The sequence below is a fragment of the Notothenia coriiceps genome, unplaced genomic scaffold (assembly GCF_000735185.1).
Source record: "Notothenia coriiceps isolate Sejong01 unplaced genomic scaffold, NC01 NC01_scaffold00037246, whole genome shotgun sequence".
NCBI classification, from domain to species: Eukaryota; Metazoa; Chordata; class Actinopteri; order Perciformes; family Nototheniidae; genus Notothenia; species Notothenia coriiceps.
In genome coordinates this window covers 21885254-21908406 of record NW_011369947.1, presented here as the reverse complement: position 1 = coordinate 21908406, position 23153 = coordinate 21885254, and the positions used below count along the sequence as shown (strand labels likewise).

At 40.3% G+C, this 23153-nt stretch overlaps 2 protein-coding genes across 3 annotated transcripts in view; both read left to right on the top strand.

Moving 5' to 3' along the window:
• The window catches only part of LOC104966124 (stromal interaction molecule 1), a 583137-nt gene that overhangs the window by 107287 nt on the left and 452697 nt on the right, over nt 1-23153 (top strand). The window lies entirely within an intron of this gene.
• Nucleotides 4788-22808, top strand: LOC104966247 (protein FAM19A2-like). The gene is made up of 5 exons (XM_010795431.1): nt 4788-4869; nt 5544-5699; nt 18827-18951; nt 20991-21062; nt 21817-22808. The coding sequence occupies exons 1-4, from the start codon at nt 4788-4790 to the stop codon at nt 21045-21047; spliced, it is 420 nt and encodes a 139-aa protein (XP_010793733.1). The 3' UTR covers nt 21048-21062; nt 21817-22808.

The window sequence follows — 23153 nt, the reverse complement described above, 5'->3', positions numbered from 1 at the left end:
CCGTTTTTTAAACTAGTCTGAATGAAACGGCAGCTCTCAGCTGTGTATTTACACAACTAATGGCCCATCAACCACTGCTCTCTCCCCCCCTCCCCCCCTCGATCTTTCTTCTCCAGCAGCTAAATTAACTGTAGGTTACTCTGAGTGACAAGCTTAAGGCCCAGATACACCGGCCAGTCACCTGAGAAGTCGCCGACGCCGTCACCGACTGTTGCGTCGCCGGACTCTCCTGCGTATTTGCCGACTTCGCGCACTGGAACACACCGCAAATCCAAGCCGAGCACGTATGAACTGCGCGTATGCATGAGTGGCAATAACTCTCCTTACCAGCAGGTGGCGGTAGTGTGTATTCATCATTCAAAAGAGGCAACAACCGGAACAACCGGAAAACAGAGAAGAAGAACAGACTCCGTTATATAAACAAACAACAAATAGCGTTTTTCTTTCCATTTTCACTCTCGTCCATTGAAAACATGAACGAACAGGAGCTCTATAAACCGATGAGGTGAAATAGCCGTCCGTGTGTGTTCCATCTTCCATTTTAAATCATTTGTTTACCTCCCTCACTTCCGTTAACGCTTCTCATGCACTGATTCGCTAGCTGAACAGCCAATCATTGTTATCCCTTTGTCCGACTTCCGGTGGTGTTCCCGACGCCGATTCAACATGTTGAATCGGCAAGAAAAGACGTCAGGTCGGCAGAAAAGACCCGACGGTGCGGCGCACACCACTCCGAATAGGGCGTGCCCACGCTCATGTTCGGCCCGACTCCCATTTAGTGCCGATTTCGGGCCGGTGTATCTGGGCCTTAACACATTCTATATGATAGGCTGAGGGGCGGGACATCTCTAAGCGGTTGACTAATCGCAACAGAGCCAGCAAGCTAACCAATCAGAGTAGACTGCGCTCTGGTTTCAGACAGAGGGTGAACAGAGGTGCTGCAGCACAGGCAGTATGAGAAAAATAAAGAGCTTTTTAAACATTAAAGCATGGAGACATGTCACAGTAGAGGCACACAATTCAAATGTGAACTGAAAATTAGCATTAAAGGGCTTCTTTAAATAAATAGTGGAGTAAAAGTACAATATTTCCTCCAAAATGTTGAAGAGTAGAATTATATGAAGCATGACATAGAAATACTCAAGTAAAGTACTGGTATGTCAAAATAGTACTTAAATACAATACTTGAGTAAATGTACTTTATTACATTCCACCTCTGCTAGGTGTAAAAACAAAATAGGTTGATTTGTGTAGGCTTTGGGAAGATGTCTAGTTTTCCACGTTGTTAAACACATCTTATCACTGTAATCTTTTGAGGCGTGCCTTTGTGTTCCTACAGTGTGTCACCCCCCCACCTTGGCAGATTTTCTGAGATCTGGCCCTTCAGCCGCAGACATGCCTGTCATGTATTGACGGGGGAGAGACACAGCTTTTTGATAAATTGCATGATGCTCCAGCTCGCCTGTGTCTGTCAGAATACATCAATCGCCCGGCTAACCCATCAGTTCAGGGTACCTCGGTTTGTTGCCTGCCCCCCCCCCCACAGCCACCTCACCTCCCACACCACTCCACCTCCCTTTTGCCTGCTGCGGGAATAAAAGCATTTAGCCATGCTTGAGAAGTCTTTTCATCTCAGCATGTGCTGGGCTGTATTACATTGAGATGGCCATAACAGAATGGTTTAAAGGCAACATTGAGACATTAGATACACTGCTATTATGCATATATAGCTGCAGGCTGACTGCTCAACACATGAATCTGAAGCAAATGAGGGGTGAGACGCAGAAGAGGTGGAGAGAACACAAAACTTAGTGATTACAGTCGAGCTGCAGCTCTTTTCTGATGTTTCAAACTTCCCTCTGTTTTATACTATTTTGATTCAATCTTTTTGGACCCTACGTACATAATGCTGTTCAACCGGGCACAGACCCAAGGGCTCAGAGTGTCCGACGCCCCCTATTACAAACTAGGAAGAGACTCAGAATGACCAAAAAGAAACAATAAACAACTACTAAGAGACGCAAACAAATGCAAAGAGACACAAAAAAAAAAAATTGTAAACCTTAAAGAGATGCTAATGGCTAAAGAGACACAAAAAAACAACTTAATTGGACAACTATGAAGTCTATGCGTCTCGCTCCTATGGAGGCATGGGGGGGTCTGTTACATGTCGGTTCCGAGGGCCATCTTCCCACTCAGCTACACTTCAGCATGTTAGCATTGTTAGCGTGCTGTGATACACACTCTCAGCGGCTGGCCTTCCTTTAGGCTCCTGTCATATTAAAAATGTTCCAGCCACATCTTTGTACTAGTATTCTTCATAGATATCAAATGGAAATATGTGTATTGTGCATACAAGTGATTAACATTACATTATGAAAGCCTTAGAGGAGCATTTGCTATCAAGAAAAGTAAAAGCTTTTCACCTCTTGTTTCTGGTCAACGATAGTGGGTGGGCTTGAGTTTCTTTCTCCTACATAAAATACCTTTTGGCAGTAAAACTCCGAATTGCTCTAACCTCTATTGATCGATAACATACATACCTTGCTTAAGGGTACAACTCATAGCATGCTGCTACTTCAAAGATTTACATTTCTGCGTTGGAAGGGGCCCTAACTTACAAGCTCACAAACTTTTATACACACAGTAAATTATTGCACTTATTGACATTTCCATCTACTTTGACCATATTTTTCACAAAGTATTGTTTGTGTATCATAAATCAACTCTCCTCTGTATGGGGGAAATGCTAGCGTACATTATTAAAGCACAAAAGGCAGTACAATGAAGGTCGAGGAGGCCATTGGTATAAAAGCTAGTGTCTAACTTGTATTATTGCTAACAGCAAGATTCTTTACTCAGACCCCTGTGACTCATAGAAATGTTATTTACAGCAATTCTTTACAGTCAAGTACGCTTGACTTCACTCATGAAGCAGGCAAAACTGCTAACTAAAGTCAATATAGTGAATACATAACATATTTATATACTTTTAAGAGGTGAGATTCGATAACATTCAGAGATCAGATGTTTTATTTAAGATTAAAGTAGCTCACGTCTGAAATGAATAGATTGTTGAGGCTTTAAGATGCTCACTCAGACATCATGTCTGAACTCACACTTTACAGCCTTTTCATCTGCATTGCATGATTTCCTCCCAACATGAATTCCTTATGACCATGAATGAAAAGCTGTTATAATGTTTTCTTAAAGAGCACCTTGGGCTTTCTTTGTCTCATTTAAGCGTCAACTGTAAACCACAAGAAATCCCAAGAAAGGTCCTCCGACTTTTCAACATCACATACATTACACCAGCCTGCGTCTACCTCATACTGCTTAGTTCATTAAGTTTAAAATGAGCACACAAACCTTGACAACAAAGTCCAGCTCCCACTGCTCACACACATCCTCAGAGCTTTATAGTTCTGAAATACAAACAGGTCTGATGGAGGCAATAACAAGAGAGGACCTGTGAACCGTCTGACCTCATTATGCCAGCAGGAGGCGAGTTGCTCGTCCTTCTTCTCGTGCCGTATAACTCCCCCTCTCTCTCTCATTCTGCCCACTAACAAGCTGCCTCTTTGTGAGATGGGGTGAAGCCGATTGACCAGTCTTACCCATCTCTGCACTTACATGGGAACTCATTTTCAGTACAGAGTAACACAAAATGAGGGCACATGTTGGATGAAAACAAAGGCAATTTGATTGTGTTTGAATGTTTTATTTGCATTGTGGAGCTTTAATTGGGATTTGTACGGTTATAATCAAGGCTGTGCTGATAGCTCTCGTCCTATTGAGTTCAGTTCAATTGTAATAAAGCCTATTCTAGATTTTTATCAGTTGTTACAAGCTGGCTCTGCTTGCAACAAGATATTGGCTATATGTTTGTTTGTGTGTGTGTGTGTGTGTGTGTGTGTGTGTGTGTGTGTGTGTGTGTGTGTGTGTGTGTGTGTGTGTGTGTGTGTGTGGTGGTAATCCGGCAGCTGCTCCAGCCTCAAGAGAGCCAGAGACAGAGGAGTGAGGGGAAATGAAAGTGGAGGGATGATAGCGGAGGGGCGCCCTCAGAGAGCCTGGGATCATTGATGGGGCTCTCTGGAGAAGAGAACAAACAAACTTTAAATCAGAAAGGATGAGAGGGGCCATGGCCTGTAGAATGGAACCCTACAGTGTGTGTGTTGTTGTCACTGTGTGTGTGTGTATGTGTTGGTGTCTGCCTGCAAAGCTCATTCAGCTGAGCGTGAAAAGTTTTGGAGTCTGGGTAAAGTCACGTACATAAATGAAATCTGGGCTTATGGTACAGTATAACTAAGGTTTTTCCAGCGCTGTAAAGAGGCTTATAGCTAGGTAGTAATGTCGCCAGCAGGGTTTGCTGTGCTCGCGGGGAAACTCTGCCAGAGACTCTCAGGAGTGCACAACAAGCTCTGAGAGGCAAGATAAGGAGGCTGGAATCTGTTCAGAAGCCATAAGCAAAGATTAGATTTACTAAACATTTCCCCCTGCTTTTGTTGTCGGCGTGTTTTCTGCTTCAGGTGGCCTCAAAAACCCTCCTTCTAAGAGGTACATGGATTCTTAGTAAAATATTAGAATACACATTGTACACACTTCCAAACACATAAGCCTTTCACACATCATCTTCCCATTATCATCAGGCGGTTGAGTCTGAACAAGAATAGGTGATGTTAAGATATAAAAGGCTACGTGTGTGTGAGAAAGCATGTTGTGTCAGTAACATCACACACACATAAACACACATTTTGCTACAGCTTTGGTTTAGTGTTAACTTTAATATGAGCGCGCCCGGCTTCTGTCCCATTACTGTCAAGAGAGTTTTATTATTAACCAGACCAAAGTCCCCGGGGAAGTGTGAAGGTAATCACGGGAGATTAGATATTGTTTGTGTGTTGGAGGTGTCAGGTGAAAAGCAATTATCCTCATATAAATTATAGCTTTCAGGATTACACACACAAAAACAGAGAAGAACACACACACACAGATAAAATGTCAAATGTGACGCACATGCGCATTTATGTACGTACACATCTATATAGGCTATAGGCTACCCAGTGATGGCCAGAACCCATACAGATTAAAGTGTCCTACCAGTGGGAACAATCATACAATGTTTATGTCTGTTCTTTACTTAGATCAAGTGGTGGTGTTATGTCTGAAAGGAGTCAAAAGAAGTGATTATTTTTTCAACAGCTCCCCCCACTCTGCACACAATGTCTCTGTGTCTAAGTTAATGAGGGCACTGCTGTGAGAATAAAAGCTAAGTATTACTAAAAAGTGTTTACTTATGAATCAAAGAGTGTGAGACTGGAATAAATTGAAGAGTTTATACGAAAGTAAATAATTCAGCGGATTTGCCTAATCCTCAGAGAAGCCGCTGCGGTGTACGTTTGATTGTTATTTTGCGGCGCACATTTAGATGAATTCAAATTAGATTTTTCACAGCAACCAACACCAATAAGCCGCCATAAAAGCCTATGAATTTCCAGCAAATAACCCCCCCTCACCTCTCTTTTTTCCTTTTTCTCTCTCAGTCTCATACCAGGTGAAGCAGGGGACGTGTGAGGTGGTGGCCCTCCATCGCTGCTGTAATAAGAATAAGATTGAGGAGCGCTCTCAAACCGTCAAGTGTTCGTGTTTCCCCGGACAGGTCGCCGGCACCACCAGAGCCAGACCCTCCTGTGTGGAAGGTAAAAGCTCCAAAGCCTTGTTTCTGTGTGTGTTGTGTGTAAATGTGTATCTTTATAAACCCCCCCACCCCCCCAAAATGAAAACTCTCTACAATAGACAAATCAATTGAAAAACCGAAATATGTGGGGTGAAGCCTGCGAGCTAGTTCAGGCAGTCAAGTCGAGCACCGATGATACATTAGCAGGTGACACACCTCGTCCCTCTTACAACCAATCAAACACATTCTCCTCCTAAACATGCCGCTCTATTTAAGCTGCCAGGTCTTCCTGCCTCTGCCTAGCTATGCTGCTGCTGCTGCTGCTGCTGTGTTCACTTGCTATTGCTACGTTCATGTTCCTGCTGCTGTGTTTCATGTTGCTGCTGCTTGCCTGACCCACCACCACCCCAGCTCCACCTCAGCGTCCACCTGTAGGCTCGGGGGATAGTTATCTAATCATCACTCAATGTTCTTTGTAAATCTGTGGAGTGATGAGGCCCGAGCCTAGACGCCAAACTCAAACTATATGCTGCTTATAATAAACATATTAAGAACACATGAGTTGTCTGACTGAAATACACATAGGTTATATATACATACAAAAGTGTACAGATGTCTTTAGTATTCCATGTGAACATGTTTCAATTGGGGGTGGACCTCACATCCTCTATGGGGGTCAGGGGGCATGCTCACATGCTTCAATGTGGTACACTTTGAGGGCAAAATGAAGAGACTAGATCTATGGGGTACAACCCTCAAAACCCATAAGAAGAAGATCTGTATAAAATAGGCATAGGCAATGCAGAATAGATGTAACTTCTTTATTTTATTTCTGCTTTTTGTTGAAGGAACAAGGAAAATAACATGTATTCGTCCCGTAGGGCAAACATTAGGAAATGGGTCATTGTGGTAGGAGATATTAAAAAGCACAGTTTTAAAGAAAGTGCTTTAGAGGGAAAGCCAAATATCATAACATCATTATATGCTGTAATGGATGTTAAAACTGTTAAAGTCAAAAACGTCCTTAGTGAGCACAAGGGTTAAAGATATCTGGCCTCTAAGTCAGGAAAATATTCAAAGGCATAATGTGTTCTTATTACTGAACCATTACATCAAAGAGAGTGTTATATTACACACATTTTCCCACAATCCTTGAGCTTTTCTAATTATCTGAACCTGGCTGGAATTCCTGAAAATGCTTTGTATGTGTTGGACTTCATCGCTCCGCTCCATAACATGTTTTAGTAACGATCGACGCACGGCTGAGTCCGACCGGGTCAGAGAGGCTAAAAATGTTTTTAATTATCTTGCATCATTAAATTTGCTACAAGAATCACCTCACCTGAAACAAATCATTACCCGATTAAGGGCGACATCAATAAATGAGTCGGTTGCAGGAAAGATGAATAGGTTGCACTTTATTTTAAATTGCTGCCAGGTTACATTCCTGTGTGGAAATGGATTTTCAGGTGGCACGAAACAGGAGGACACTGCTCTTGTTCTGGCACAAACAAAGCTAAACCTTTTATAGATGGTTGAAAACATGTGCTGATGGAAAAACGACATTTGGCCTTTCTATCCTTCTTAGCAAAGCCTCACAGTACAGAAACCCACAAGAGGCGAGGCAGTGGGAAGATGAACAAATATCAAAAGGAAGGAACAATAACATGTTGTTTTGCACAGTTTTTACTTTGAGACCAAGAACACACGTCCACCATGGATGCTGTTTTATGCTATTCTTTTTGCTTTATGGTAATCCTACTATTAAGCAGAGGTGGGAAGTAGTGGAGTACAAATACTTTGTTACTGTACTTAAGTACATTTTTCTGGTATCAGTGCTTAACTCCACTAATTATTTTTTGACGACTTTTTACTTTTTCTTCTTACATTTTGAACACAAATACCTGTACTTTCTACTTCTTCCAAACAGGCTGGTNAGAGTGTGTGTGTGTGTGTGTGTGTAGTTTTAATGTGTGTTTGGTGGCGTGATCATTATTATTTTGAGTCATTGCGTGCCTATTGATTTGAACGCGATCCTTGTATCCTTCATTTCCTGGTCTTCTCTAAAGAAGAGGGACCAATTAAAACGTCAGTACTTCTACTTTTACCAAAGTATTTTTAAACACGAGTATCTGTACTTCTACTTGAGTAAAGGATGTGTGTACTTTTGCCATCTCTGCTATTAAGTCCCAGGTAATGAACATTGAACGTTTTGAAAAGGGGTTTAAAAGCATGTTTTTGAGATTAAATGAACCTGTATATGCCCCTCTCTAGTCCAATATTTCGTCATCTTGTCTCAAGGAGATCATGTGACATGAAAGGTTGAAGCCACTAATGCAGGTAATGGAAGCCTAGCCACCAGTGTCTCCTTGCCTCCTATTCCCTTGTGTTGTATGAAAGCAGAAGCACATATACGACAGCTGTCGCCCAAAACTGCCTCACCTTTATGATGGGAAATTTAAACTGCATTTTAAAGGCCTGATTTTATTTGGGACAGCATTCCATTTCATATCTAGATGGGTCGCTTGGGTATACAACAGATGGTGATAGAGGAAGCATTTTCTTCTGATCTCTTTTATATGTCAGGATATAAGAAGACATTGGCGGAAAACTAATCTCGATCCAAATAAACAACAGTGAAGATCAAAGAACATAACATAATAAGCAATGCTGGACATTTGGGGCTATGACTAAAGTAAAAAGTAGTGATTCTAATCTACAGTGTAAAAAAGTCAAGGAAAAGTAGAAAAGTATTACCATTCAAATATATAATTATATTACACCAGCTACTTTACCTCTAGCTGCAGTGCACACTTTATTTAGTTAAATTTACTTTGAGGCAGCAACGTTAAATAAGCTCTCTTTATGGGAATATTAAATATGTTAACTTTTCTATAACTGCTTCCCCTAAAAAGCTTACCTTGATTTATATTAATTTCAACTTTCATTTAATTAAAGTGGACCTATCATGCTATATTTGAATAATATAGTGTAGGACCATACTTATAAGGCATATTTATACCTTTTATTTTTCAAAATACCAAACAGATCATGCATTTTAGCCATTCCTGATTTCGCTCAATTTAACACTGTCTTTGCATGGGCTGATTCTGTGAGAACAGCACCATCTACAGGCCTGGCATATGTACTACAGCGTCTCCAGCGCTTTCGAACGGCAATGTCCGTGGCTGTCTCCTCCTGATTGGTCGAGTTGGCCCAATAGCCGTAGCGCCACTTCTGTGACGTCATAGAAGTGTTCAAATCTGGATCAGTCTGTATCAGATCTGTTGCAGCCCCTTTTTAAGAGATATGGGTATGGAGGAAAATAGAGAGGGTTGTGTTTTCTGACACTTGGTGAGTTCCCTGGAACACCGGGGACACATGTTCATGTATAAAAGACGAACAAAAGTGCATTTTGCATGATAGGTCACCTTTAAATGTGTTTCCAGCTTATGTCCTGTTCAAAACCACACGACTAAATATTCTTTAGTATTCATATTTTTTAACAAATGCAAGTTTCTTTAATGGAAAAACACAATAATGGATATCTTTTTTTTTAATACTTACCTAATGCAAGAGGATAATTTTTGTTACAGTTTTTTATGGGTCAATGATTAGCAACCACATTATTTTTAGCTTTTTGTGCAAGGAACCACAAATATATGTTTACATCTGAATATTTTATATACAGTTGGTTAACTAGGCCTATAAAATGACATCATAATATATTGGTTAATCTGACATTTTATATGAAAACTCTAATAATAACACCACCTAATGCTGTCAATTGAATGTTGTGGAATAAAAAGTACAACATTTCCTTCTGTAAAGGATTAGAAGTATATATTTGCAAATACATGTACCTTTAAGTAGTACTAAAGTACAACAGTTGAGTAAATCCTCATTCCATTGGTTTTGGAGAAAAAACTAATGCTCATCATAACATCAAATCATTATGTCGTACAATAAATAATGACTAAATACACATAATATATATTTGGTACAGGAAAACAAACACGTTATCAGTGAATTTTGCTCACACAGTAAACGTATATTTGTATACGTGTGTTTGTATCTGTCCATACTGTGTGTGAGTGTAGTGATGATAGACCGCTGATAGAAAGCTGCGGGTTGTTTTCAGAGACCTTTGTTCCGTCCGTTTGACCGCTCTGCGAGCTCCTGCCCACACACACACACACACACACACACACACACACACACACACACACACACACACACACACACACACACACACACACACACACACACACACTATATAGCCCCCTGCCAAAGTTGACTCATACGAGCAGAGCCTGTGAATCTCTGAAGCAAACGGGTTCTTCAAACTGTTCAGGTCAGCCGCCGGGGGTCTGACACAGAATCTACCCTCACACAGAGCTGAATGTCTGATAGAACCACACAAAAAGAGGCTTTGATACGATGTCTGGACAAAAGGTGGAATTGTGTGCTTTCTCAAACTTTTTTGAATTCAGATTTGCAGTTTTTCGTTTGTTTATTGCCAACAGCGTAGAGTAAAAGCACATTATCATGCTAATGCTGCAAATGAGTGTTATGGTAATTATCAAAAGCAAAATATAGAAGACAAAAACACACCATACCTTTCTGCGCTAGCTTTAATGGTTCATTTAACTGACAAACAAGCATTTTTAGATGTTTTGGATATTTAGCGTAATTGTAATGTTGCGATAATTCCTCATAAATGAAGGCAAAAGTGGTGAGGTATCAAACTGAATAATAGAAAAATTTAAAATGTTTTTTCCCCCTACTAGTACCAAGTAAATTGGGTACTCAACCATTTTTATTTCATTTGCACCCTAGACTGCACGCTTAGTTTTAGTCGTGACTCATTTAATTCCCTTCAGTTGAAACAAGCAATCTCATATGTTTCTATAAGTGTGAATCACGCCTGACTTCCTGTGCTGCAGGCATGTACTTCAAGAGTCCAAACACTTCTCATATTTAGTATCACATCTGTCCGTACAGCACTTTCTATCCCCGTGTGTTGCTATTCCTGCGTGCGGCCAGTAGACGGTGCTTTTCCCATTCAAATGACTCCGTCACAAACAAACCTTCCAAATAATTTCAGTACTATTTTCCCTCAATAAAAAGTAGATTTGTTGTTTAACCTCTTTGATGAGTTCCTAGATGGGAACAATTGCTTGATAATGATAAAATCAGGCAACCATAGCAAAGATGATTGGCTTTGTAATGAAAGCTGGGATAAATAAGGAATCATGTGAAGCCTTGCTAACCTCTCACAATAGGCATTGCCCCGATGCTCTGCTTTTGTTTGTTCACTTCTCCTTAAAGACGTGGTATACTTTGCTTAGCCTTAGAGGAAGGAATAGCACTGATGAGAAGCTTATAGACTGCTTTCTACTGCTTTACTGAAAGTCATTCAATGATAAAATCGTTTTAATGGCTTTAATCACTTTTTCTCCCTTTCAACATCGCCGCCCACAACCAGCTCAGTTTCTCCACCACCTTGGTATGAGGTTTTCTAATTTCCTATCCAGATCTCACCTCCGAGTCTCACCACCTCTCACTTCTAAATCCAGTACTTAGCAGCACTTATGTCATGAGTCATGCTTGAACTCTGAGTTCACAGATACAAAGGATCTCACGTCATCCAACACTGTGTTATGCATGCATGTACATATATACATGCAGCTCTCACCTTTTAGGCTGCAGCGCTGATGGAAGGAGACAAACCCTCTCAGCTGCCGGGATTTGTGGGAAAGCCACAGTGTAAATGGAGATACATTATTAATGGTGGCTGAAAGAGGAGTAAATGGCAGCAGGTCCCATTACTGGCTGCTGCAGCACCATTACTGCGAGAACTAACTTTTACAAGCAAACCATTCCTCTTATATTCGTTCACCTGAGTTTTAATCATGTCACCCATCTTTTTATGATTAGATCAGTGATGCTCTGCGTGAATGAAGAGTCAGTGGTGTCAGTAGTAAGAGGATTTGGAAACACTAGAGTGTGAAGAGTTTTGAGAGGGAGAATGAATAATAGCTCTTAGATAGAGGTCAAGAGGTTTATCCGTTTTTAAGAATACTTTACAGCAGAGGATTTCAAAGTGTGAGGCGGGCCTCCCCACAAAGCACAGCAGTTATTTAAAAGCAGATCACATAGAATCACCTACAGGTGTGATTTGGTTTAAGAGATGCTTCAGAAATGCAGTGTTTTACCGTTTCTACCACACTTCTAGATTCAATAAATAATAAATGCTTTAGGACAGACCTTTTTTATGATTTTGATGTATTCTGAAATATGTCAAACAGCAATATCCTGCTATCTTCACTTTAAAAGCCCCTTCGCTACTGAGGCAATACACTGCGTCCACTTGTGTGTCTGTGTCTCATCGATTTCAATTTGGAGACACATTTTGGAGAAAAATCTATTTTGTCTGAGTGCAAACAAAATGTTTGTTCAATAGCATTGGGGATAAATAAAATGTTCTCGGTCTTTCTGTCACATTTAGTTAAGTTCACACGGCAGGTTCAAAATCTGTTGAATTGTTTTCACTTCTATAGGTAAAAAGAATCGGTGCAAAGTCTATAAACAAAAACAAAGTGTTCACTGGTTGAAAGAAGACTTTGACTAGTAATTATCAGTACTTGGAATTTATATAATACTTAGAGGAAATCTGTATTCAATTGTTAAAGTAGTCCTTTATGTGGCATGACACCTTTACACAGAGTCAAAAGAGTAACCATGTAGGAGCATTTGTAGCTAATACGCGCAGAGCTAAATGGAAGCGCTTCATAAATTGCCTGGTCGTTTAACCTTTATCAAAGTGTCACATTCAATAAACCCATATGCATTTGCCTGCAAAGTAGTGAATGCAACCATAAAACGAATATGGCGTATAGCTCAAACTGCGCATGTTTTTTCCTTTAAAATCTGTAAACACAGTCAAATGCATTGGAAAAACACAATTTCACCATAAATACCTTAGAATTAAGAGTACAGAAAGATTGTTCACTGAAAGTAACATGCTAGCTTTCTGATTATCATTATAAAAGGATTTTAAATGTTTCCACTGCTTTAAAGTATGTGTTTTCGAGCACAGCGACCTTATAATAACAGTGGATTTATTTGGTGTTATTTTCTGAACTCTGCGTCAGACAAACTAGTTTTATCCTGGGCGAAGAAATCTAGTTTTGCCACACATCAACCTGCTGTTGTTTACCGTCATATCTGCTTTATAGTGTCAGCTTTTGTCTCTGAAACTCTTACCTTTCCAACTTTTTTTCCGACCAATTTTTTTCAATCTGCTTTCCACTTGTGTTTTCTCGTCATGCATACCTGGCTGTGCTGGCATGGCAGCGTGAGGCCTGGCAACAGAGATACAGTGTGTTAGTAAATCATTGTAGAAAGAGATGGATGCCTCTCTCCAACTGCTTCTGCACTCCAGGTTCACTGAGCGGAACAGTTACAATGCCTGAGGGTATCCATACCTCTGGGTCCTCCCCCAACTTCTTGTGTGTGTGTGTGTGTGTGTGTGTGTGTGTGTGTGTGTGTGTGTGTGTGTGTGTGTGTGTGTGTGTGTGTTTACATTCATCATATTGCCTTTAAATAATAATGACCTGGGAGCAAGGGCATGGGACTTCTTGTGATTGTGCTCCTTTGCCTGACACTTCGGGGACTGCATTCATGTACACACACACCAAAAAAACACACAAAGGCATTTTAGCAAAACAGGCAAGTACACAAATGCTGATGCACACGCAGACACACACACACACACACACACACACACACACACACACACACACACACACACACACACACACACACACACCCAGATGCAAAGCAAAAGTAAACTCCTTATCACGCTTTAAGCTGCTCCATAGAGTGAGTTCAGGTGGAGCCTTCGTGAAGTATTAATGGGCACTCTAACAGACGCACGCCTGAGTGCACATATTGTATTAGTGCGCCCTCCTTACATCAAACAGGCTACATCTGAATGATACAATGTGATATGCAGTCAGTGAATTCGTTGTTTTTGTTATATATATCAAAGGCTCATTTAATATTCTTTATCATGTGGGTTAACATGAAAGGGTGAGAGGTGAAGGCTTTCCCTTTGAACTGAAGCGTAGTAGGTGGTACGTTCAATTACATCCGATGAGATACGCTTTCCGTGTCTTTGTTGGATGGAACAGCGAGTCGGTTGATCTGACGTCACCTTTCCTGCCTTAGTGCGTTTTTAAAAAGGTATTTTTACTGAAACCATTATTTAATTTTTTTAATGAACAATGATTTTGTGTGTGCAATCCAGGGAAGGTCAATCAAACAAGTGTTAGGTTGTTTTAATAAAATATATCAATATCCTAAATATTGCTGTTTTTTTTAAACCATTTTGCAAATTAGAGATTTTTAATTATACCATAAATAATTTAAATACATATTTAAAAAAAATGCTTTTATCTGTTTTTGAAAAGGATATCTCTCGATTAAATATTATCATTGACAAAGTGTGAGATAGACCAGATTGATTAAAGTATGGTCTTTGTTTTCCCAGGAGAATACTAATGTTTTTTAGCATGAACCCTCCTAAAGAAATGCTTAATATTAACTTCAATGTGTTTGCATGGGGGGAAGAATAAGCACATGTTAAACACCTAAATTAGTGGATCAGATCACTTAAAGTGCTAAAAACAAAGCATTGCATACAGAAAAGAAAAATACTAACTTGGCTAATACTTTAGCTAACTATACGTTGCATAAATAATGTGTTCATTTAAAGTCGACAGGTTGAACATGAGGATGAGTGGACCTGCAATTTCAACTTTGTCCACTTGATGTCACAAACATTACAATGACAATTCAGAGGCTGAGCTCGGGTGAAGGCTCATCCGACTGACATCCACACACACACACACACACACACACACACACACACACACACACACACACACACACACACACACACACACACACACACGGACAAAAATAAAAGCTGTGACCGCAACAGGCATCACAATGAATGACATTTATCACGGGTGTGTTGGATTGACGCTCTCAGTAGGAGGAGAGAAGCTGCAGGCGGCCCTGTGGCGTGAAACCTCTGCAGAACCTATTTAGAGAACCCCAGAGATGAGACAGCGACCTGGGAATCAGCCCCAGTCCCCCTTGTGTTCTCTCATCACCTGCACTTTAGCAAAGCACTGTCTAGACGTTCGCCCTGAGCTGATCCCGCTCTGAAACTTTGAAAGATAACTTAAAAGAGACTCATTTCGAGCGCAGATTCTATTGTAATGAGCTGATAACTGTGATGAAATGTACGCCTCAGCGGTAAACCTTTTTTTAATTAGCATTTGTACCTTTGGTGAATATAAATGTAGAATCTTAATGAGACTGATGCAATTAGAGTAGGTAGGCTGAGAGGTACTTATACACTTCTTTTTCTTGGAGAATATATTTCTATTTCAAGAACCTGGCAACGGCTTTTTTAGCTTGTTGAGCGTTTAAGTGGAACATTCATGGAGAGTGTTGATCCGTCAATGTCTACTTAGATCAATCATTTTAAAAGCGACTGAGCCAATAATGCCTTTCAAGTGTTGTCTGCTCTTCAAGACTCTGCAATGTGACTGTGAATATTAAACAACTTGAGTATATGAATCATGACAAAGTGTCATGACATGGAGCAGTCAATTGATGAATTAAATATTCTACATTTTGGGAAATACGAGTTGGTTTATAGCTTGTAGCATAGGTTAGCATAAATACCAGACACAGTGAGAGACAGCTCGTTCTGTCCAAAGGTAACAACGTCCCTTAATCTCCCTTCATTACACGCTACATCTAGTTTGTTGACTAGTTTGTACAAAAAAAAAGGGTAGAAACAGGAGATTGTGGTTTAACTGGGGATGTGTGTCAGGTGAACCCAAAAAAGGCTAATTTGAACACCTTGGTTTTGTATGAATTAACAAACTAAATATGACATGTTGATAAATGAACTGCTGGTAAGAGGACGAAAAAGCAGAGAATGTAACTCTTGGCAAGGAAGCAAAGAAGCGTATTTTCTCCAAAATGTTGAACTATCCCTTTAAAGTGGAATTGAGGGTATCTATCCACGTGGGAGCTCATGGAGAGTTTAATATTTAGAGATGTGTTTCTCTCACAGTGGTTCTCACATTGGTTCTCAATTATGATGATTTTGTAAATTATTATGCATTAATGTAGACTAGTAAACCACTCAACCGCATATGAAGGAGTTTGAATAAGCACATCCATAGACATCTAAAAAGGCATTATACACATTAAGGCAGCAGTAAATGAAATGCAAAAACATCATGTTGAACAGTTAAACACGGACAAGTAATAGTTTACTGCAAAATGAGCATTTATGTACTGTTTGTTAAAGGTACCATATAGTTATAAGTGAGATTTCTACGTCTTTTGTATTATAAGCAGTTCTATGGCCATACTGTGAAAGTGTCTAAAGAAATGCGCACAGCTTGTGTTCAGAAACGTTGCCTTTGTAAAAGCTGTCACAACTGAAACATTTATAGGTAGAAAGTAATAGTCCTTACTGGCATTCTCCAATGGCAATGACTAAGAAGCGACACTGCAAGCGAAGATGCAGAAGACATGGAACAAGTGACCAAAATGAGCAGACTCTTTAAAACTGGGCGTTTCAGAAAAAGGCTAAAAGCAGGTATATTTAGACAGACATTATGAGAAAATCTGTGTTAATAGAAACCCAAAATGCAAGTGTGAACTCAAAATGAGCATGACATGTCTCCTTTATGTGAGGTTTTGAATGCAGGACTTTAACTTGTAGGGAAGTATCAGTCTACACAGATACTCTGTAGGGCGTCAGAGAAAAGAGGTGAAGATCTCAGAATGAAATACTGCACACTAAGTACCTCTGTAATCTCTTTATCATTGACCTGTTGAGACCCGTCTGTGTGAGTGCTGTCTAACATCTGAACTATCCATGACACCACAAGCCTCGTACCGGCTCCTGTACATTTCCTGACATGACAGACAGGTGCTTCTGTGTCACTTCTGTGTCACTTCGCCCCGCCCTCCCTCCCAGTGCAGCATGAGATAAGCTGCAGGGAACGCTAACTCCATAATAGCACTTAGAGGCCATGGCCATTAGCTCTAAATAACACTATTGCCTTGCAAAGCACCGTCGTCGACACCATAATGGCCACATTAACGAGCATTACACAGCCATTGGTTTTTATAACCGCTTACTGCCACTGAGCTCATGCATCATAACAGCGTGTTATACACTACGCCCCATGATAGCTGAGATTTTTTTTTTGTGTTGACTTTTTAATTTGGCTTCCATTTTCTTCCCTGCTTGTCTTCCTTTTCTCCGTTGTAGCTGCTTATTTCCCACTCTGCTTCCAATTGTTACTCACCTTCTCTCTGTTCTAATAGTTTAATCTGTTCCTTTCCCTGTTGGACTCGCTGATAGTCATCGTCAAACAGCGCCGATCCTCCCCACCCTTCATTCTCTGCCTCTCTCACTTCCCCTCGCTGCTCATATCAACACTACGGAGATATATTTTCGGTGAACACATATTATTGTGCTTTGTCTCCTTCCTTCTCCCTGATGCCTCACAGTGTTTTCTTCCGACGTGATGCTTGAGAGGATCTGCCCATGTTCTTTTTCATTATGCAGATGAAAGCACATTTTCCTGCCAAAACCATCTCATCTCCTTCCATAGTTGGAAACAATAGTCACTAGAGATCAAAATAACTTTGTAAACGACATCAATCCACTAGTTTAATGAAGTAAATGGACATATGGGGTGCACTCCTTTTATCCGTCCCTGCGTCCACACTTGAGACAAGCGCATGGCTGGATGCTGAGTTAGGAGAGAGGCAATTGAGTTATTCTCAGCTGTCAGGCTGTCTCCTGTCTAGACACTGGGTCAGATGATCCGGAAGATTTGAGTGTCAGCTGCTTGAACACGAGAAAACTTTGGGATTCAACACGGGATTAACTATATCAGGCCAAGTTCGGAAACTGTGTTCAATTCAACTTTTTGCTCACAGATGTACAGCAAATCATCAGAAGAAGAGAGGAGCCTTTTCTTATCTTCAATTGAACAGTGTATGAGAGCTAAGTTTCAGAAAGGAGTTTTAAGTCTGTAAAAGTTAAACAGAAAGTAGAAATTAGCAACTCTTGTCTCAAATACTCCAGAGAAGACTGTTTTATTGGATAGCATTGCTTCATCCTAATCCCGTTCTTACTCTCTGTATTATGCAATTGGAATAATACTCATTGGCTAATTGTCTAAATGTGCTTTGTGTTTAGCTGATTATACGAGAAACAAAACGGAAGTTAGGCAATAAAAGCTGTAATTTCATTTAAATGATAAAAAGTCCCTCATACATCTGCAAAAACGCCCAAAGGAATCTCTCAATCTTCAATATCAGCATAAGTACAGCACATCTTTCCGGCTGTATCCAGTATAGTCGAAGGACTTGTATTAGTCATTGCTTCCTAGCTACGACAGAAACATCTTATCTCATATTTCCTCATATATGTTTTTTCATTCTTTCCCCTGCTGCTGCCAGATTTACCCCTTTCACAGGCCTTAAAATCCCATGTTGAGGGATTACATTAATCTGATTAAAATGAAAAAAAGGTAACAGCTACACCTTTAAGCTTTTCACAGTAATCATATTATAGATGAAAAAACACACAACTGCTCAGAGAGACTGGTGGTTCAAACATTACGACAGTATGTGTCACAGGTGCTGCCCATGGAGCTGATCCCACTGAAGTCCCAGCTGCAGGATCAGCTCCATGGACAGCGCTCATGGCATTTCCATCATGAAACTACGCTGAGGGCGCCGTTATTTTGAGCTATAACAATGTGGGTATTAGGTCTATTACAGTGCAGTATGTTTGAGTTATTGTGGAGGTAATGGTTAGTGTGTTTTTGTTGCAAATGCCACCCTATTATTGCCTTATTGTATTTTCGTATTATATATGTTGGATAGTTGGAGGAGCTCAGGTCATAAGATTTCCATTGCCATTTCTACACTGTAGCCTTGTGCATATAAAACCTTTGAATCTTGAATCTTTTGCCATTAATTCAGAGCTGTTCATCCTCACTGGCTCTCTTTCTTTTCCGGCTCTAGCCTCCATTGTGGCCCAGAAGTGGTGGTGCCAGATGCACCCCTGTATGGACGGAGAGGAGTGTAAAGTCCTGCCTGACCTGACCGGCTGGTCCTGCAGCACCGGCAACAAAGTCAAAACCACCAAGGTGAGACAAACACCTGTGTTTGTTTGTATTTTGTATGCATTTGTAAGTTTGGGCCTTCTTGCTTTACCTCCATTTGTTTAAGTCAGTGGTTATTAACCAAGTTGATCTAAAGGTACCCCAAAGCACTGTCAGATGTATTCATATTCCCCTTCATATATGATCATTCATCATATATCAATGGATAATGTTAAGTCATTCCTTACAATTTAAAGGTGAATATTTAGGTTTGTTTGGTCATGAAATACTACTACTAAAACTATAAGGAAACCAGGTATTTCATAACTTCAAGCAAACTGTTAAAATGTATATTAACAGTTATTTTTTGACAAATATTTGAACAGTTTATCAGTTAATGTTCATGTTAATGTTGCCAAATCTTAGCTAGCTATTTCAGCAATTTCTTTCAATAATCTGAGCTAGTTTCTTTCAACTGTTTTTCAACTAACTTGAGCCTACTCTAAGCTACCGCTATCAACCAATAATCAACTACTACCCACTTTAAGCTAAATATTTCAAACATTTGGCCAATACTCTTTGCTAAATTGGTTCACCTTGTATCAATTACATTAGCCGACCTTTAGCTACTTATATTTCGATTTCTTTAACCAATATTTTAAATATTTAAAGTCTTTCTGTATGACTTGAATCCAATTGTTTGACAGTACTTTTAGCTCACTACTACAACCACATTACATTACATATTCTAACCATGAACACTTATGAACTCCCTATATAAATAAACTTGACTTGCCTTACAGCTCGTCATTTGAACTGTCACCATTGGTACTTCTGCTTACTACCTTTAAAGTTGTTGTCGTCGCTTGATACGTTTTCCCTCCATCCCTAAAGTTGACTTAATGTTAATATGAGTTTTATAAAACACTCCCTTTAACGTCACTAATATTTGATGTTGCTCTAACTGACCTTCATCTTCAATTTAATTGATTTTTTCTTTCCTTTGAAACATGGTGCGTCAATAAGGACGGTAAACAAACTTTCAACTGGATGCCTCGCATCGCCATATTAAAAATGACTGCATTTGAAAAGGGAAAACTCAGAGGTGCATACAAAGTCATTTAAAGATAATCTCATAAAGGAAGGTTGTTTCCATCTTCAACATGTCCACAAATGATTGTCATCCACTTCTAAAACTAATTTCAAACATAAACAACAAATTACAATGAAACCGATGCAGAGCTAATCAGAGCAAGCTCTCCCCATAGAGACGTTTTAGTTAATCTGCTGTAACTGTATCTCCTTGGGCGGGGGTGACAAAAAGCTAATGGAGGAAACACAGGACCCCTGTACCCTCTGCACCACAGACGGCCATGTGATGCCATGTAAACTGACGCTATTCAGACGAGATAAATTGATTTAAATGAGAGTCCTTCATGGCCCTTTGTAAGCTGTTGATGTGTGAAAGTTAATTTGCGGGACTGACGACCCATGTGTGTGTGTATGTGTGTGTGTGTGTGTGTGTGTGTGTGTGTGTGTGTGTGTGTGTGTGTGGCTGCGTGTGTGTGTGTGTGTGTGTGTGTGTGTGTGTGTGTGTGTGTGTGTGTGTGTGTGTGTGTGTGTGTGTGTGTGTGTGTGTGTGTGTGTGTGTGTGTGTATGCGCGTGCCAGAGTGCTCTGTTGTGGGATGGAACAGGTGCAGTTTATTTACAGGTGAAGTATAAAAAAAAGAAACAATTCAGGAGGAAGCATCGCAAACGCCATAAGAGTAATTACTCGAGAGATGGTATAACAGCACAACATCTGTCGCATTCATTAGGATGCATTATGGCGGGGTCCTTCCACAGGGGCCTAACAATTAAGAGTCATAATTAAATTGGTGAGTGGGGTAGACTGAGGAACAGAGGCTCCATCACAGGCACTGCAATTAATGACCCTGGGTCTAACACCAACTCTGGGACCCGTAGGTGCAATTATCCCCATTCTGTTGCATCATGTCTTCTTCTTCTTCTCCTCCATCTTTTTTTTCTTTCTTCTTCTTATACCCTTTCTTTCTGTTTTGTCTCACCCACTCTCTCTGACTAGCCGATCAGCTACGAGAAAAAAAAGGAGCCGATGGCGGACTACGTCGGTGGACAATAATTGTGCATTTGCAAGGTGCTTTGGGACCGGGGAGCAGTTACTTGGAGACTTGATGGCAGATGTCACTGAAGATGTTTGCAATGAGCCATCGATTGCCTGGCAACTGCATGGCCCTGCTCTCCTGCTCCCTCTATGTCTGTCTCCTTTATCCTGATTCTCTCTTTTGTACCCATGACCTCCTTTTACCATCCCAGCATCCTATTCACCGTGATGATCTGTGTCCGTTCATCTCTTTCACTCCCACACAGCGTAGGTGTGCTATGGAACCATGCATAGATTGCCTGACTGAGAAACCAGAGCACTGTTAAAGAAAAAGAAAGCTTGTATTTTTGGCTCAATGGAAAAAACATTCACAATATTATCAGGACTGTATTTTCTCAACATATATGCATGTGTCTTTATTATGAATTCACACTGGGTGAGGTTTGTTGACGGTAAACAAGCTCTGTACATCTTCAATTATACGCCTTCCAGACTAAGTGTAAACAGACCATTACAGCTCGGAGACATCCAGCTTCTGTTGCGAAACCGTTACTCCTGGCAATCAGTCAGCCGGCCAGACTGCAAACAAACAATTTAAATTGAATGAAAATGACACAGAGACAAAAAATGGAGAGGAAAATAGTTTTATGTTGAATATTCTCCTGACCTCTGATTGACTCTTCCTAAAGGAAACATTCATTCAGGAAGGACGAAGTCACTCTGTGTAATTACATGTCTCACTGACACTGATACTCCTCTCTTATCTGCGGTATTGTTTTTTTTTTAGGTCACACGATAGCAAGAGAGCCGCAGAGCCACGAGGAAACCTGAAACTCTCCATGTGGAAAGGATGGATGACTCACACACATTTACTGTACGATGGGGAACATATCAAGGAAAGGACAACCGTCAGACCATCCATCACATAACAATGGGATAAAAATGTACTCATCACAAACAATGTACACATGGAGCTACACACAGCAGTACGCTGCTTGTCGAGACCAATGGACTACAATCATGGAGACCCAGGGTAAATCTGGACACAAATGGACTCTTATTTTCCAGTAATGGACAAAATGTGGACTGATAAAAAAAAGGGCGATAAAGCATTTCAAAGTATATATTTCAACAAAGCATTTATGGGTGAGTGAGACATGAGAAGTGAAAGCTGTGCTCTGAGTGCTGTTGGATACGCTCCAGATGTGTTGCTAATGTATTTTAGACAGTGGAGATGATTTGGGAGAAATTAGAGAGATAGGAGCTCATAACTAGCAAATAGCAAATTAGCATCAAATTGCTCTTGTGGGTCAAGTGACTACCATAAAGACTGTTTTGCGGGAGTCATTTTGCAGTTCTAATTAGGAATTGCAGTGTAGGATCATAACAACATATTAAAAATTCATGTAAGATATTTGCACTAGTTGAAAACCATTTGGGAATGTTTTTTCTTTTTCTAGATATCTCCCATCTTTTGCTGTGGATGTCACATGAAATTGAAGGTGAGCATTTTGTAAAATGTCCGACAGTTGAAGTAGATAAATATAAAGTATATATCTTGCCCCATTATTCCTGAGTAGTTATTGGTTAAAAATGGCTGCGACTATGGAGCCTCATTTACATGCAGCTTGGTACAATATGAACTAGGAAAGCGTGATTCATCCGTCTCACTTTTGCCCAGAAGCATTTCCAAGCTCCGCCTTCAAAGTTATATATCTTTGATCTATTATATTCAGTCTGTGACATCTCTTATGTTAACTGTTAAAAAGGAGGCCCATAAAATGTTGAAACAAGAAGGACGAGTTGTCTATATGTTGTTATTTCTCTTTGTTAGGAGTGCTTTCTTTCTCTCCCCAAAAGTGCAGGTTCTTAAATACACAACAAAGGTATGAATAGGGGTCTTTTTAAACTATCTTTATTTTATGTTTTTGTGTGCACATTGCCCATTGATTGGACCTGGACCTCCCTCCACATCAATGCTTCAGTGAGATATACTGAAATAATTGCAGTCGATAATGGCGGTTCAACCGTTTGCAAACATGTTTTTTTTCCTCCACAGGGCTGGATCATTACTGCACTGAGTACAATAGCATAGCGCCCTTAACAACACCCTCTCTCAATTAT